The 18,141-nt window shown below is 39.3% G+C and overlaps 1 protein-coding gene across 1 annotated transcript in view; it reads left to right on the forward strand.

Annotated features, from left to right (window-relative positions):
- The window catches only part of cacna1bb (calcium channel, voltage-dependent, N type, alpha 1B subunit, b), a 177,110-nt gene that overhangs the window by 98,074 nt on the left and 60,895 nt on the right, over positions 1–18,141 (forward strand). The window contains 5 exon segments of the mRNA XM_062434601.1: positions 1,190–1,279; positions 4,359–4,580; positions 4,679–4,791; positions 4,986–5,098; positions 6,665–6,796. Of these exon segments, the coding sequence (XP_062290585.1) occupies positions 1,190–1,279; positions 4,359–4,580; positions 4,679–4,791; positions 4,986–5,098; positions 6,665–6,796 (670 nt within the window).

Below are 18,141 nucleotides of genomic sequence, written 5' to 3' on the forward strand. Positions count from 1 at the left end.
CGGACACACACTGGAAACACATCTGTGATGATGGTTCCAGTAAGGTGACAGCACCCAGTGGCCTTATTTTCTCAATTAGTTACGTACAGGGGGATTAAAACGTCTGAGTCCACAGCTGTAGGAAAACCACTCTGATGTAGTTACAGCATGAAATATGGAATAGGCTTCAATCAGGTGAATGACAGGTATGAGTAGGTGAGTAAAAGTGTCAATCATAGCTGACGGACTCAGTGGAGGTGATTGTAAAATTCTTTGTTTGAAATTGACGCATCCACCGTTTACCTAACCTTGTGATGGTGAGACGTTGAAAAAAATGATCCTTTATAAGAAAAGTCTCTCTCCACAACTTAGAATATATTTTTACTTATATTTCTCAGGAGTCACTGCAAAAATATCCATCTTATCAAGTCATTTTTCTGTGTTGATTGTCTTTATAGTCATATTTTCTTAAAAGATGTGAAAAATTCTGCAAGAATAACAACTTGCTTCTGTCAAGTTTAAGTTTCTTTGATTCTAGTGCAGCAACCTCCTTTTATTCTTCTTGAGACCACGATTTCTAGTGGAAACACGCTCAAACGTTCTTTTGAGAACACATAGTTTTTATGACCCACTTATCGATGGGAACGCTTTGATAAGAAAGTCAAACTTTTGCAGAGCCTCATTGGTTTCCCCTCCCAGCAGCTTTTTCACAAGCGGAGGTTAGTAGATCTGGAGAGTGAGCCCTCCACTCCGGCGCCACAGAGGAGGTCATGTGACCATCACGTTCATGTCATGCTGGCAGTTTTTCATTCCAAGGCTGGCTTCAAGCAGGAAGGCAGAAAATCTCCAAATGAAAAACGTGATTGATGCCTGCTATTCATGGGTTCCAATTAGGTCACCCTTCCATTTTGCCATATATATACACACACACACACACACACACACACACACACACACACACACACACACACACACACACACACACACACACACACACACACACACACACACACACATACATATATATCCTGCAGTGACATGAGGGTTGTTAAGTTGAAATACAATTTGAAAATGCAAATTTTTTTTCACGTTCCTTTAATTGATTTTTTCAGTTGACAGATTTATATTAAAGAACAGAAAAAGTTGAACTCACACTGCACAGTAAGTTAAACATTATTTCTTCCCTTCCTGTCTGTGCGCTTCTCTCCAGTCCTGAAACGAGGAAAAGCAAAAAAGGGTAAGAACGACCTGATCGGCGCCGAAGAAGGAGAAGATCCTTTCGTGGACATCTCCTCTGTCGGTGAGCCTCACATCTTTTTATATCCACCTCCACCGGCAGATCACCTCTGATCTTCACAAGCTGTCGACCTTCACAATAAAAGCCACTATAAAAGCCTGTCCTCTGCCTCTCTGTGGTCTCCATTTATCAGATTAGTATGTCATGTCACCTCTATGCTATAAAACATGTTCAACTGTATCTTAGACTAACTTAACAATGGACATCACAGAAGCATATTTAACACCATCTGGATTTAGAGACCTAAAGCTAGTTTCTCCCGGTCGCAGTAGCATATCGCCTGGAGGGGGAAAATAAGTATAATTAACTTTTCTAATTAAACTGTTAAATTAAAATATGAAGAGAATCACCTGCAGCACATTAGAATGAGACTTTTTAATATTAATGGACTTCCTGGCTCCACACAAAGGCAACATGTAATTGCTTGTCTGTGGGTTGGAAATAAGCATAAGCATGATAATTGAAACTATTTTGTCGCCTTTCACTTGAAAAACTTTGTTTTTCCACTGACGATCTCATTTCATGACTTTTCCATGAAATTGATCACCATGGGAATAGATGCGCCGCACAGGTAAATTTAGTGTCTTCTTTAATGAGCAGCTGCAAGTACAATTCACAGAGCCTTCAGGTGATTTTAGTTTTTTCTTTCTTTACCTATTAGTTTACAGTGTTGTCCACAAGCATCTTTCCTTGCTTGTGAGCAGATGTAAAGTGGAATGGATTTCCTACTCAACCATAAAATCATGCTTCTGTCTCAAAAACTGTAAGGTCTCTAATTTCCTCTAGCTGGCAGTAGTTCAATTGTAGCACAAACTATGGACATGTGGGTGTTATAGACTGATTTTTTTCAGTCTTGGTGACCGGAGGCACCATTGCAATCCTGAAGCTGCTCAGGAAAATTGCCACCAAAAGAGCCTAGAGCAGGATGAATACATAATTGAGTGGAGGAATAAAGCATCAGCAGGTGGAGACATTAAAAACTGTTCATTTCTGGTATGTCTGAAAATATCAGTCTACAGCAGCCTCAGTATTAATGTACAGAAATCCAAATACTGATTAAAATGGAAGGATAAGCAGTAAGCATTTAAAAAAAAAAAGAATTCAGGCTGGAACTTCTTGGTCAGAGAGAAGCCAGGAAATCTCATAGACTGTATATAAGAAATGGACGTAACATCCGTGACGTCACCCATTGGTTTGTGGACTGCTGCTTGGAAGCCAAATTTGGCGCTTTTCCACTACGCTGTTCCAGCACGACTCGCCTCGACTCGGCTCGGTACGGTTCCAGAACAGACCTTTTCCATTACAAATAGGTACCTACTCAACGTGGGCGGGGTCGTCATAGCACGGCTCTGCGAAACTGCCGTGAAACAATGGAGGACATTGAGGCAGTGGTGTACTTGCTGCTGTATGTGGCTTTTTGTCACACACAAAGCAAGAAAATTGAGCTGTATGCTGCTGCTGGTATTTAAAAATGCCGGGTTTGATTCTTGTGTGGCACGGCTCATGACTCTTCCAGCGACAACTCTTCTGACCAATCAGTGGCCGGCAGTCTGTTGACGTCACATTTAGTATCGGCTCGCTTGGAACCTCACCAGAGCAGGTACTAAAAAAGTACCAGGTACCAGGAGTCGAGGTGAGCCAAGTCGGGTCGAGTCGTGCTGGAACTGTGTAGTGGAGAAGCGGAGTATCGGATCTGAGCAGCGCCATCTTGAAAATTTCAGGTGCATACCGGGAAAAATAAAAACACGGATTCTACTTATATGGGCATCAAGAGGGGCATGAGGCGCCCTCCTGAACCTGTGAACCAATCAACCTGTCAATCACGACGTAGCCACGCCCTAATGCATCATACTGCATTGAAGAAGGCTTTAAACTAGCGATTGAGACCATAAACACATTTTGAAAACGTTTACTGAGGTTAGAAATCAAATGAGAAGTTGGTGAATTCTCTATTGACTTGTATAGAGACGCAAGTCCTTTTGACACCAAAACGGTCGCCCCCTGGTGGCCTTTTGATAGAATGCAGTTTTAAGTTACTTCCGCGTTGGCATCATTTCAGAGGGGGCTCTCGCGAGTCATTATTGTCATTTCAGAGGACCGGAGCTCCCCGCCTGGGAAATCTCAATTTTTTCTTTTCCTAGGATGGCAAAGTCATAACCCACCCTTCTCTGCCTCTGATTGGCCTAGTACTTGTTGCCTTCGTTGGTTTGATTTAAGCAGGAGTGAGATTGGTTAGTGTTAGGATAAGAATATCAGGGTTAGCCAATCAGAGGCAGACTAGGGCGGGTCATGACTTCGCCTTTCTAGAACAAAAAATACTGCGCCAGAGAAAAAAACTTCCTGCACACCCACAACTTGTTATTTTTGTGTTTTGCTTTTTGTACAAATTTAACAAACACAATTTATGTTGAAAGATGCTAGTAGGATTTAAAAAAACAAACCAAACTTTGGTCAGAGCCACGCTAGCTCTTTCCCTCCATTTCCAGTTTATATGCTAAAATAAGCTAATTGTTCTTGACTGTAGCTTCACATTTAGTGTACAGACATGAGAGTAACATGGTTTATTTCATGTAACTTTAAGTAATAAAGCCACTAAGCATGTTGAATTTCTCCAAAAGTTTAATTATTCTTTTCAGAGTAACTTCACACTAGCTAAACGTCTTTATGTTTTGCTAGTTTATCTTAACTCACCTTGCTGCAGTCAGTGCTTTAGGTACTTGAGTGTGGATAGAGGTAAGACATTTGACACTTTCAACCAGAGAGGACAGTGGAAAAACAGCTTTTAAGCTTGGCAATAAATTATTTTTAAAGCATATATGTAAACAAGCCAAAAATTAGCACACAGAAAGAGCTTTTTTAGTGTCTGTTAAAACTCCTCCACCAACTAACACCAATCACTAATATTGTATTTCATATTAAATTAAAATGATGGTCTTATTGAGTGTGTTTATGACGGGGAAGCAGCTCATCACAGCAGCAGGAAGAAGACAATTAAAACACACACTGTGAAAATTTGGAAAAATATTTATCTGCCACACACTCACACTTTCTCTCTCCCCCTCTCCTCTATCTCATCTTTCAGCTCCTCCCGGCTCTCCGTTTGGTCGGGCTAGCGTGAAGAGCAGCGGTAAGATGGACAACTCCTCTTACTTCCGGCGTAAGGAGAAGAGGACCCGCTTCTTCATCCGCCGCATGGTGAAAGCTCACAGCTTCTACTGGATCGTTCTGTGTCTGGTGGGCCTCAACACTCTGTGTGTGGCCATTGTCCACTACAATCAACCTGAGTGGCTCACAACAGCCCTCTGTAAGTCACACACAAGTACACTCTCATACAAGCATGCAGTTATTGGTGTTAACTGCTTTTAAAAATTTATTTTTTTACTCTGTCCGTGTTGAAAACAGACACAGCGGAGATTGTCTTCCTTGGTTTGTTTCTCTCTGAGATGTCTTTGAAGATGTACGGCCTCGGAGTGAGGAATTATTTCCACTCCTCCTTTAATTGCTTTGATTTTGGGGTGAGTTACGTTCTGCTCTGACACACAGGTAGATGTGTCACATTGATTTAAAGTTCTGCATGCTTGGACGGTAAAGAGGTCATCTGTCAGTGTTTTATGACCAGATTTAATGTGCCTTAAACAGTTTTTAACGGCTTGTTGAAACAGAGCCATACACAGCTAGTGAGAACTTTACCCTCTGCTCTCCTCTCCAGGTGATTGTGGGAAGTATTTTTGAGGTGATCTGGGACATGATTAAACCAGGAGCGTCGTTTGGTATCAGCGTGTTGAGAGCCCTGCGACTGCTCAGGATATTTAAAGTCACCAAGTGAGTTCATTGCAGGAAAAGACACACTCAAACATATGAAACTATACAAAAAATAAGATTAAGCTTCTGTCACAGAAACCTTGCTTTTAGTTTTTGCACCTCAATAACTGTCAGTGTTGAAGGAGCTTTGAGATTTTGAAGCTGTCTGTGTATTCATCTGTTTTGATTATATTGGAGCGTTAAGTTCAGATCTTGCCTCGTAATTATGAATCAATCAGAAAACCTGAAGAGCTTTTGGCAGAAACAGGGGTTTAGTTAAACCTTGCTGCTTACTCACCGACAGAGAGGAAACATTACAAACATTACAATACTGTTGACATACCCCAACATACCCCAAAGCATAAGGTATAGGTAAAAAGAAAACACAACCATGACCATGTTTTGAACATATCTCCACAGTTTTTTCCCCATTCATTGTATTATAGGTCATACCACTCTCAAACCAATTGATGGCATTTCTGAGCTGCCTGACACCATATTCTTCTTCTTTTCTTATGCTTTATTTAATAGGGACAGATACAATATACATAGACAGGCTAAAACAACTGTCTGATGCAAGTACCACAGTGTTTATTGCGGGTGCTAATTTGCAACGCCTGTCCCTAGAAGGGATTTTGTGAAAACACACGAGTGTCTGACTATCACAATGCGTCACGCAACATTGGACACTCTCTGTCCACACTTAATCTGGTAAATATGTACTTCTGTTCTGTCATGTAAACAAATCACGTACCTATCAGCTGTGCACTTCAGATCAGACTCACCACTCAAGTAAAAGATGGCAGAGTACTTGCTAATCTACATTTGTACTGGAATTGGCATACAGTAGCCTATAGGCAACAGCAACTTAGCCAGAAACTTCCAGCTCCCTGGTGATCTTCCTCCAGCCAGCTGCCACCTCATCTATGTTTTTGGTGTGACATGAAGAGGTATCAAAGGTATCCTCATTTTAACTAAATGAATCAGCTGTTTGGACTCTCCAATAGTAAATAGAGCAATAAAACTGATTTTGTTGCTGACGCTGGCTTGCATCGCATTCAGTTAGGACACAATGTGACATATTATGAAAATACTGATATAAGACCTGTGGGCCTGCTGTCATTTCAGTTGATCCTGAATAAATTGGCTAACAACTTCATTTACGAAAAAACTAGTAAATGGTGAAGATGTGTGTGAATTCTGTTAAAACGCAACATTTTGGAGATACAAGGTTTTCATGTGACAGGAGCAGCACTTCAGGGCGGTCTTAACTCTTTTCTCTCTGAACTAACAATCCTGTTAGAGTTTGATGGCAATCCGTTTTACTACATTAGATTAACTCTAATCCTGTGATTCAGTGAGACTGGCAGCTGTAGACTGATGTTGTTTCATGCCACCTACAGCTGTGATTACCATTTGTTCATTTCTTTCCTCCATTTCTTTGTTTCCCAGCGTAGCTATCATATTTATTCTGTTTGTCTGAACCAGCTTTTTCATTCTTTTGTGTACTCACATTTTATGGACAAAAACAAAGTTATTCTGTGTCTTCAGGGTGTTGAAAATGATTATTTCTGTGTTTCCTCTCAGATATTGGAACTCTTTGAGGAATCTTGTGGTTTCACTTCTCAATTCCATGAAGTCCATCATCAGCTTGCTCTTCCTCCTCTTCCTCTTCATCGTGGTCTTTGCCCTGCTGGGCATGCAGCTCTTCGGAGGACAGTGAGTAATCTCTTCGACCTGCCATCCTCTCCGACTACTCTTTCCTCCTCTATCACACCCATCTGCGATTTTAACACACGAACCCACACAAACACATCCACTCCTCGTCTCCTCTATCCGTCTCTCCACCTGGCCCTTCTCCCAGTGTGTGATCCCTGGCCCGGCGTGGCAATGGTGACAGACGTGTTGACGCAGCAGGTAGCTGGCAGAGCAGCAGCACCAACTGCGGCCCTTTGATATCACTCTCAGCAGGGGCTCCATGTCTTCTAATGACAGGAACACCTCACCATTCTGAGCTGGCTGCAGTTAATCAAAGGCCTGCCACCCAGCCCCCTATGACTCAACTCACACAAACACATTTAACTCTATACACAGATCGCTTTTTTTCACTCAGACACTACATGTGCATTTTATATTATATTTACACGCATTAAAGGAGGAATATGTAACACTGACAGCAAGCGTTTAAAATGGCTACTGCAGGCCAAATTCAAAGTATTCAAGAGTTGTTACCCTCGTCTCCTCTCCAGACTCAAAGCTCACAGGGGTTTTTAGGTTGGGTTGAATATATCTCAGTTGATCCAGTTGGTTTACTTGAATCCATTACAATAGAAATTTCAAAGGAGAACATACTGGCTTTCTTTGAACCCTGACCATAAGTAATTTTAGTTTAGCCTCATTTTAACCACACTTTACCACAGAGGCGGCAGATCAGGACACAGTTATATCAGTTTTACAACAGTCTCATGGGTAGTTTTGGAATGCATTGACAAATAACAGTCATTTTGATATTTTGAGGACTTTTTGAAGTTAAAGGGGTGATAAGGTCCCGAGCACCAAGTGATGCATATACATTTTTGAGGGCCTAAACATGCACAAAAAATCTGCAAAACCTGGCCAAACTGGTGAAAACTTAATATTATGTGATATATATGGTGCAAAAATGCTTTTTGCACCATTTTTGTAATTTCCAGGCCTCATTATTTATTATAATTTAAAACCTCAACCCCTGAATGTTGATTATGTCTACTTTTACATTACAAAAATGAGGTGTCAACCTACTAATATAAGAATTATTTAAGAAACATTTCCACTAATCTTTTATACTGAAGGAAATAGGACATTCATATTAGATTATGGTATTTTTAAGCTTTTCTAAATTAGATTTGTTTGTCAGTGACAGGCTTTGGCATTTTTTTCAAACATCTTTTTTATTCTAGTCATTAAATATTCTAGTCATATTTCTAGTCATAAATAAAGCATTTTGTTTGTTGTTTTGGTTGAAGCTATGCAGTCATGCTCTGTAAATGTAGTCACAGTTTGAGTTTTGCTCCTCAGCCGTTTTCTTCAAATTATTTTTTTGTCAAACAAGAATAATAAAAAAAGAATAAAAAATGATCATTTTACCTTATGTGACACATGATGTGACATACAAAACTAACTGTCTTATTTCTAAACATAGCCTCAAAAGGTCACCATCCTCAATTGTGGCAGAATGTCTGAGCAATGAGTCATTCATAAAAATAAGAATAATCTTTTATTAAAAGCAGTGATCTCAGATTGAAGCCACCAGTGTGTGTGGTGTGGTCACATGTCGCCGCCACTGTGGCAGGTAGTGTCCACTCTGAGGTGAAATGCCCCGTTTTCATATGAAGTCACGTTTCCTCAAGACTGGCGGCCTTCACAAACACCTCACCACAACTGGATGTCTTTGAAGCAGCAGGCTGTTGCCATGGCGCCAAGCCTTACATCAGTCTGCAGCATCATTAGCATCGCATCAGTCTCTGGTGATGGACAAGTGTGAGATGAGTCTGACGTCCACATGGTGCTTCCAGCCAGCCGAGCACATCAGGCCCAGCACTCTGTTCTCTGTAAATAACGCTCACGCTTTGAGACCTACATTCTAACACAAGATTATGTTAAAAAACAGGCATAATATCACTTTTTGTTTAAGAAAATGTAGAATCATATGAAAAATAAGTAAAACAATGCCATTCATCAGACAGATCATTCAAACTGTGAAATGAAAAAGAGGCTTTCAAGCTGAAACAGAATATTAAATAGCTTGTCAGGAAGAAGAAGAAGAAAAAGAAGAAGAAAAGCGTTTTGTTATATCCCAAATTTATTTTTGGCTCAGAGATTATGTTCCTCCCCTCAAAACACCAAACATAATCTCCTGGTAAAACGGTGAGACTTGAAAGATAAACAGCTTGAGGCAGAGGACCGTCTCCCCGTTGAGTCTCGCAGGACATCACTGACTGTTTGTGATCAGCTCAAAGGAAACGTGCAGGATTTACTGTAATAGAGTCAGCCTTTTTTTTTTAACTGCTCGCCGCTTTAAAGGTACAGACATCCTTTGTTGATTAACTCCAACTTTTTCAGACACAGAACTGATAGCGTTTTATATTTTTTTGCCATATTTGTTAGTTGATTAAATAAATAAGATTTCAAAGGAAAGCACCAAAAGGTCTGACAATCAGGATTCAATGCTGAGTGCTTAATCCACAGAGACAATAGTTTTAATTCATTTAATAATAAATAATAATACATTTTCTTTATAAAGCACTTTACATTTGCAAAGCAAAACTCAAAGTGTTACGAGACAAACAAAACGAAACATCAGAAAATAATTAAAAGACAAAAGATTTACAAAGACAAAAGAGTTCAAGTCAGATGGTTCCAGCTTCTCAGGTTGTTTTGACTGTTTAAAACCACCAAAATCTGGAACACCCAACTGGAGTTCAACTGTTACCCACACAGTGTCAAAAAATAGCTTTTTAAAGTTCATATTTGCAGTATCTTATAAACTTTCACACATTCATCCTTGAATATTAAATGACAGGCAGTGGTCTAACAGAACAACAGAACTTAAATTTGCTCTGACTGAATTTCAGTTGTTCTTTAATATGTATGTTCTTTCCAGCTTAATACTGCAGTTTAATGCAAAATAACACCAATCTCTCAAGTTGTTGCTCTAAGTTTTGAAAGAGCTGCTTCAATTTGAGTAATTTGGGGTTACAAAAAACCTCTGTGAGATCCAAGAGGGATTGATTTGTCTATACAGTGGGAAGCCCCTTTGTATTCAGGCCCCTCCTCATATTAATAAAAGCCTGTTTCTTTTCTTGGCTTCTCATAAGGCTGCTGGACGTCGTGCGTGTCCTTATTCATTTTGCGGTCTCAGTGCTCTTTTTCATTATCATTCATCTGTTATCTCAGGTCCACTTGTACATGCCTGCGTGCTCTCAGAGATTCGTGTTGCATTCACCTGCACAATGTAAATGTGCTGCTATTGTCTGAAGGATTAGATACAGGGGGGCATGGGCACGAGCTTGTGGGGGGGAGTTTGGCCTCACATGACTTCTGTTTGGAGGATTGATTTTAATGAAGTCTCTGCGGATTGCCATGTGGAAACCAACGCTGCACGCTCGAAATCCCTATTATCAGAGTAAACAGAGGTCGGCCCACACACAGGCGCGGCAAGAACCGCCGCCACCGCCGTCCCCGCGCTGGGCCCGCTAATCCTCAAGGCAGGAGGAGAGGACGGAGGTGAGAAGTGTCTGGAGAAGGGGGAGAGGGAAAGGAAAATAAAGGAGGGAGGAGGCAAAATGGAGAAAGTGATGGAGTGATGAGGGATGTTGGAGAGAAAGAGAGAGGGGATGGGCGATGGGGGGATGCGGTAATGAGACAGAGAAGGACGAAGGTAGAAGGGGAGGAGTAGGGGCAGTGAGAATATGATGACATGCCAAGGGAGGAAAAAGCTTATTGAATTAGTGGCCCCTCCCCCCTACTCCTCCATCCCCTTCGTCCTTACCACCCCCCCCCCCCCCCCCCCCCCCCCCCCCCCCATCTCCCTCATGTAACACATGTACAGCTCACAATTAGAGCCAGATCGATACATGCCGGCTGATATGGGGTTTTCAGAGGCTCACCACATGGCCAATAATATATAGACAGCATAACATTATACCTATGTGTGTGAATGTTGAACTCTGATAACCACAGGCATTCATCTGCTGCTGTAACAGCCTCCAGTCATCTGGGAAAGCTGGGAAGAATTTTGGATGCAGGAATTTGCCCCCTGTTGGCCAAAGGAGCTTTAGTGAGGATTGGTCCACAGTTCATGTTGCAGTTCATCCCGAAGGCGGTGGATAGGTCAGTTCAGGGAACTGTAACGTTTCTTTATGGAGCTGCCTGTGTGCACGAGGGCATTGTCAGGTTCAAACAGGATATGGACCATTGCCGCAAAGTTCACAGCTCATAACTGCTACAAAATATCAACTAAGGACCTTAACCCTTACATACTGTTCAGGGTCAAATTTGACCTATTTTTACATTTGAGAGCTATAAAAACACCATATACACATTTCTTTAGCTGGACTTTTCCTAATGTGACCCACAGTACATAAAAAAAGAAATATAATGCATCTTTTTTAAAATGTTTGTGCAGCTGATTTACATTTTTATATATGCAAATGTTCATTTTTAACCTGTGTTTATTAAAAAAAAAAAAATCAGCATTCAAACATGCTGCATTCATCATATTCTATAACAAGTTTTCCTGGACCATAAAACAGTGATTGCAAATGTCTTTTTTTCCCATAAGATTAACCAAACATGTATTAATGACTGATGGGGGAATTTATGAATGTGAATTGGTGTAGAGACTAATTATGAGTCAGAATTTGAACAGTATGTATGAGGTTAAACCACAGTATCAAGTCTATGTAGGTGTCCGTATACTTTTGTCTAATCTATGTCTGTATCGACATGTAGGCATTAAATCTTTAATTGGTAACTTATTTTATTGTAATTTTTTCAAATGACTTTTATCTTTTAACGCTTACTTTCCTCCTCTTCAACTGTAAAATAGCTTTACTTAAGTATTTCTGTATCACAAAATGGTACTTAAAAAAACGACTTAAAAAATATTTACAAAAAAAAATCCATTTTCAAATATCGATACTGATATCAGTCTCATACATTCAGGATTGGTCAGGATCTAGTAGACATGCATGCAGTACACAGACACACAATCACACACATTCAGTATCACAGATCTGCTCTGAGAAGGAGAAACCAGCTGTCATTTTTGCAGACGGTCGCTGTGGTAACAATGTGCTGCACATCCTTTCCTCATTTTTTACAGACCGTTCTTCTTCCTTTTGTCCTCTCTTCCTTCATGCATTTTTTTCTTCCCCCCAAACACATTTTTCTCCCTCTCTTGCTTCTCTGACTGCTTTATGTGACAAATGAAACGCTTGGAATTATACTGTATGATTGTTCATAAACGTGTGAAAGACGTTTCAGTCATTCAATACAGCAGAGGCATTTCAATTTGAATTTTCAGTCTTTGAACACATTTTTAGGTCAATATTTATAAATGGCTTTTTAGGAAACACATTTATTGGAATGTTACTGTATAATTCATAAGCTCTTGCATGCATCTTTTATTGTGTCGTTTAATGTTAACTGTATAGTGATGGTCGTCTGTCATGCTCTGTTGTTCAAGCTGCTAACATACACCTTGATATCAAATGATATTCAAGATAGAATTAAATGTTCATATCTAATGTATTTCAATTGTTGTCAAGCAGTAAAGGGACACTAGGAATACATATATTCAACAGCACAGTTCATCAGCTCAGTATATTTAATTAGAAATACCTTTACAGGAGTATTTGATAATTTCCATATACTGTTGTTCTGGTTTTAAGGCAGCTACAGTGAATCAAGAAACTCATGTAGGTATGGTATGCCAGTCAAGCGTGTAACGATACCTCTTGAGCATATAAATAATACTTGTGTCTGTCCTTGTCTGAAATGCTGAAATATGTGTGAAGAGGCATTCAAAGGGCTCTGCTTTTGGGACAGTGTGTAGAACGTTCTGAGGATTTCTGCTGGTAAAAAAAATCCCAGGCAACCACACACTCAACATCTGAAAAAAGTTTATATAAAGTCAGGCAACCGACAATCAAGCATCAGTTAAAATTAACAAGTAATTAGAGGAGTGTTTAAAACCATCATGTGATAAAGCTTTATCACATAATAAAGGAATCTAGCTTGCAGGCTGTTTCTAGTTCAAGTACCTGATGCCTGATCAACGTTACTGTGGATATTTAGGATATCTAAGATATTTTAAGAGTAATTTTTGGTTCACAATTACATAATAAAATAATGAAAATATCTGAGTAGTTGTACAAACATAAAAGTTGACTGAAGAAAATTGTTATAGTTTGGATTGGTTTTCTTCAAATGATGAATATAAATGTTGAATGATAGTCGACTCTCAAGCCAGATGTATGAGCCAGAACAAGCTACATGACTAGTATTTAAAGTTTTGATATACAAGAATATAAATGGTAAATGGCTGCATTTATTATGGTAGATAAGACAATTTACTTGGGCTTATCTGCATATTTACTAGGGCTGGGTATTAGTACTGGATACCTGGTATCAAACGAAATAAATTGATACTAAGTAGTATAGAAACGTCTCATGTCAAACGATACCTGCGATCAACCCTTTTTGCACCAAGAGCTAGAAAATATGACTATTTGTATGGACTTTCTCACAGCCGATCAACACAATCGTTCTTCAATTTAATGTGACATGTAATTGGCCCACTGCCACAGCAGCTACAACCCATTAGTGGTAGTGAAGTCGCAATTTAAAGCTTCTATTTACATGATGGGTATCAAATGAAGGACCCATTTGGTTTCGGTATTTAAATTGGTTCTGTTATCGTAATCTTTTAAACGATACCCAGGCCTAATATTTACTCAGGGCTTGGGTTGGACTAGAATTTGTGGAATACATAATTGTGTTACATTTAAGTTTTAATTACAGAGAGTGATTGTATTTCTGTATAATGCAAATAGTAGATGATCAAGAATAGATCCCTGTGGCATGCCATTACAGATGGTAAGGAAGCTTGATTTATAAGTTTGATTCAACATCAGCCTCGACAGCCTGAGTTCTTCCTCTAAGTTAAATGTGGAACCAGTAAAGCAATCTTGAGCATCTTCTATGCTTACTCATAGAGCACTTTCTCTATGATCTAGGGCATTAAAACGGACTGACACAATAATAATTTAATAGGGAAGAAAAACCAGTGCTTTGACAGCCACACATACGGATAACCTTTTCCTACTAATACAGTGACATTTGCAATGGTACCACAGTTGTGCCAGGGTTTTCTGGTGACAGAATTAGCAATGTCTTCCAACCCCTTTTAGTGCTCATGTAATATAGTTATACTTTCAGTCTGTTTTGGGTGACATTACATAATAAAAACAGAGCCCATAGAGCAAAATTTTAAGCCATAGCTAGTAATAACACCATCATTTATGGAGGTTTTTATCCTTTGATTTTCGGATTAATTGATACCTGCAGTGAAAAGAATGCGAATTCCTTTCTTGATTCCTTGAAATGAGTAACAGTAACATCAAATTATCTGCTGGAAGTTAAACATAACATAAGCATTTTCCTTTGCAATAGGAGCAATAGTATCTTGAGCTAAGGCAGAATTCTTCAGTGGTTTCAAGACACTGTAAAAGTATTAAAGTATATCTAAATTGAGCTGAATTTGAAGCAGGAAAAATGAAAAGATCAGACTATTAGAACAATTCCTACTTCTGGATGAAGATTAAGTGCTGAACAGTTCAGGAACTACTTTGAATGTTGCCTTTGCTTTTAATATTTCCTTCTTTTTTTAACCAAAAATATTTGTTGCTCACACACCTCATATTTCTGAGATGAACTGACATGAGATTAAGTGATGAACATCAGCAGTCTAGGTTGTTCTGATTTAGTGGAATGACCAACCCATCCTTATGCATCTCTGTGTCAATCTCTCATTGTCTTCTTCAGTTTCAAGACCATGGATTCAGGTTTTGGCAGGTTTGTTGGGTCATTTACAGATGGGTCTGGGTGGCCGGGGCGGGGAGGGAGTGCTTCTGACAAGATTTAGATCCTTTGTGTAGAAACTGTGCATGTGTAAAGAAGATACCGATGATCTTTAATTGGAACCCATTGTGAAGTTAACACAAAATGCATCAGCAGCCAGACATCTGTGCTTTAACTAGCAAGCTTAAAACCCAAAATGTTTCAGTTTTATGTAAAGTATGGTTGAGGTCAGATAGCTGAATCTGGATCCAATACTCAAATTCATGAACTCCTGCATCTATCAGATCTTTATCAGTCTTTTATCTGTGCTTATCATTTTTTTGTTAACATAGAACAAAATGTCAGTCTTTGAGTTTTAATCAAAGTTGTATCACTTAATGTTGAGAGCTAAGTCTGAAATGATTGGATACAGGATCCAGGTGGGTTTGGATTTGATGAGAGAATTAATTGCCATGTTAGGGCTGCACGATTCCGGTCAAAATAAGAACTACAACGTTTTCCATATTGTCTTTATGCCGACACATACACACAATATGATTATTAGCTACTGGTACTGTAAATGACATACAGCCTTTTTACAGACAGCTCATATGCAACTGCATAATCATCTAAGTCTGTTGTCTACTATCTAGAACACTACGTTTTTAAAAAATCATAAAATTGTTACTAGAACATAGCTCACCTGTAGCTAGACGCAGCATGAGCCCCAAAACACAGAGGTCTTGTCAAGTTGTGAAGGGAGACTGATATGAGAAGCCTGTTTCAGTCCTGTGTGATCTTCAAGGATCCTCACATTCTGTAGACAAAGACTGTTCATGGCGAAGTTTTACTGATAAAACTCCGATTGTACCGAACTCCTGCTGATCACTTAGCTGAGTAGCATTTGTTTAGCCAAGTATTAATCCTCTCTTATGGTAGTAAACAGAGCCATATATTTGGCTCTCTTATGTAATAAATCTATCGATTTATGTCAAGCAGCTGCTGTTAGAATTTAATTTCCCTCAGGGATAAATAAAGTACTCTATCTATACCAGCATCTGTGGTCTTTTTAAGGCTCCAGCTGTGGATGTTTGAGTGGTTGAACAACAGGGATTTCCTCTGAAGTTTTCCTGGCCTTTCAGATGGTTGTATTAAATTGTGGTGTTTTCTAGCAAAGTAATGTCATCATTGTGTTTAAACCCAGTTCCACACAGCAGACTGAACAAGCCTTTATGGTACAACACAGTATTTTTGTGAGAACAGTGGATAAATATATTTGTTCCTCCACATTGACACATTTTTATACTCCAAATATAGCATTTTCTTTCACCAGATTTTATTCCACTTTTTACATCGATGTCATGTCCCATCTTTCCATGGAGTAAAATTCATCATTTGTTGATAAAGCTTTAGGAGAAAATAGGATCATTTGTTTTGGTGCGATGGATCTTCCCACTAATGCAAACAGGGCAGAACTGTTATCGTGCAGCCCTAATACTATATTCAGTTTTGTTTAAATGTTATAAACCCCAAGTTCAAAAGACAGTTTTAGAAGTTGTGTGAAAAGACCTTTTTTAAAGGGCTAGAGATGAAAAGGGTGACACTAATTATATATTGGCAAACATTGAAAATTGTCATTCATTTATTCATCCATTCATTCCATATCTGTTTTATCTGATATTGTTTGTGTTTTTGGTGACTGTATTTTTCCCTGTGCTGAAGTGTGTTCAACTTTTCCTTTCAGCAGTGCTGTTGTGTTGAGCCCAAAACATACTGGCACTGTAGGATGTGTGTCAAGCTGCCCATTTTCTGTGTAAACCCTCTCCACACACACAGCTAATGTTAGGTGCTGAGGCTTGGCATATCCAGGCTACCTTTGATTTCTTCTCGTCAGCTGATAGCTAATCTTCTACTGTGGTCTTGTAGCTGTCACAGTTGACAAGGAGAAACTCAAACACACTGATTGCTAAAACCAACAGTGTCAGGATAGATAATACTGAGATCTTTTAAAGAATTTTAAGAAATTTCCTGGTGAGCAGAAATCAGCTCTTCAAGTGAGGATTCCAGTCTAAAGAATGCAAATGGTTAATGTGTTGTGTAGATTTTTTGATATGCTGCATCATGGCCACTGATTTGTGCATATGACATATGTCACATGATGTAGCCCTGTGCTGCAGAGACAGTGTGTTTTGGACTTAAAAGTTGGAGCCAAGGCTCCCTGGTGACTGGTGTTTCCTGCTGCTGCATGTCTCTCTCCTTCTGTCTCATCCATTATCGATACAAGACGACTCCTTTGAGTACACTCCTTTCTCCCTGAAGCTATGAAGAAATCTGAAAAACGTACTCCTTTACTTGTTTTTACTTCTATCTTTGTGAAGACTGATGTGAGTTTTAGATATTTTTGAAAGTTGAAGATATCTTGTCTGACTCTCATTTTTTTTTTTCAAAGGGCTGTTTGAAGGATAAGGTTATGGTGAGAGTTTGGTATGATACTTAAACAGTAATTCTGGTTCTTTCGTTGGGTTCTTATTTTGGGGGGTTTTGACACAGTTTTGTCGGCTTTTGATAACATTTTACTCATCAGGTTAATTTCTGAGATCTGGAAATGTAGTGAAGTCAATAAAAAGGGCTATGGTGCAACAAACTCAAGCAGTGAGACAATCAACAGGTTATAAACAACAATTGTTTGCAGCTGAACCTAAAACTCAGCACACTAGTAATGTTGGTCATATCCTGCTTTACACAACATAACTGTGTGTGCAATGGGTTGAAGATATTTGCAACAGGTAGTTTGAGTTTTCTCATCACAATAAATATGTCTAGCTTGTTTCTGATCGACTGACTGCTCGTGTTTCTTGCCCTTTCAGACTTTCTTATAGCGATGTTGCCACATCCCCAGCTCTAATCAATTAACTTGGCTAGTCTAATGTCATTATTACTGATGGATACTGTGGACAAAATGACTGAAATTAGATCAAAGTTGCACTAAACTCATTTTATCCCTTTAAGTCCAACTGGAATTAAACTGGAGTCCTTATTTAGATACAGCAAATTAAATCTTAAATTGACCGATAACATGGCGTTTTATCATAGCCAGAGCAGACGGTCACACTGAGCCTGATAGCATCCTGATACACAACAACCCACATTAGTTTTCCTGGTAAAGTCTTTTTCTTATCTAACTTACACATGTATTGTTCTGCACCTTAGCTTGTTGAAAGAGCCACCAAACAAACATTTACCGAGGGAAACTGCACCCCTTATGTCACTTAGCAGGCTAGGTCAATTATTAGCTGTTCTGCTGCAGCACATTAAACAGCATGTTAACATACCAGCAAATGTTAGATGCTGGTTTGGTTGTTGCTCTTTAAAATCGCTGTTTGTGACACGCTGTCCATGACTTGTAGCTGATGTAAATCAGACAAGACATAGACACACCCCTCCTGTCTGCTCAGACAAAA

Source organism: Scomber scombrus, chromosome 15 (assembly GCF_963691925.1).
Source record: "Scomber scombrus chromosome 15, fScoSco1.1, whole genome shotgun sequence".
Taxonomy (NCBI): Eukaryota; Metazoa; Chordata; class Actinopteri; order Scombriformes; family Scombridae; genus Scomber; species Scomber scombrus.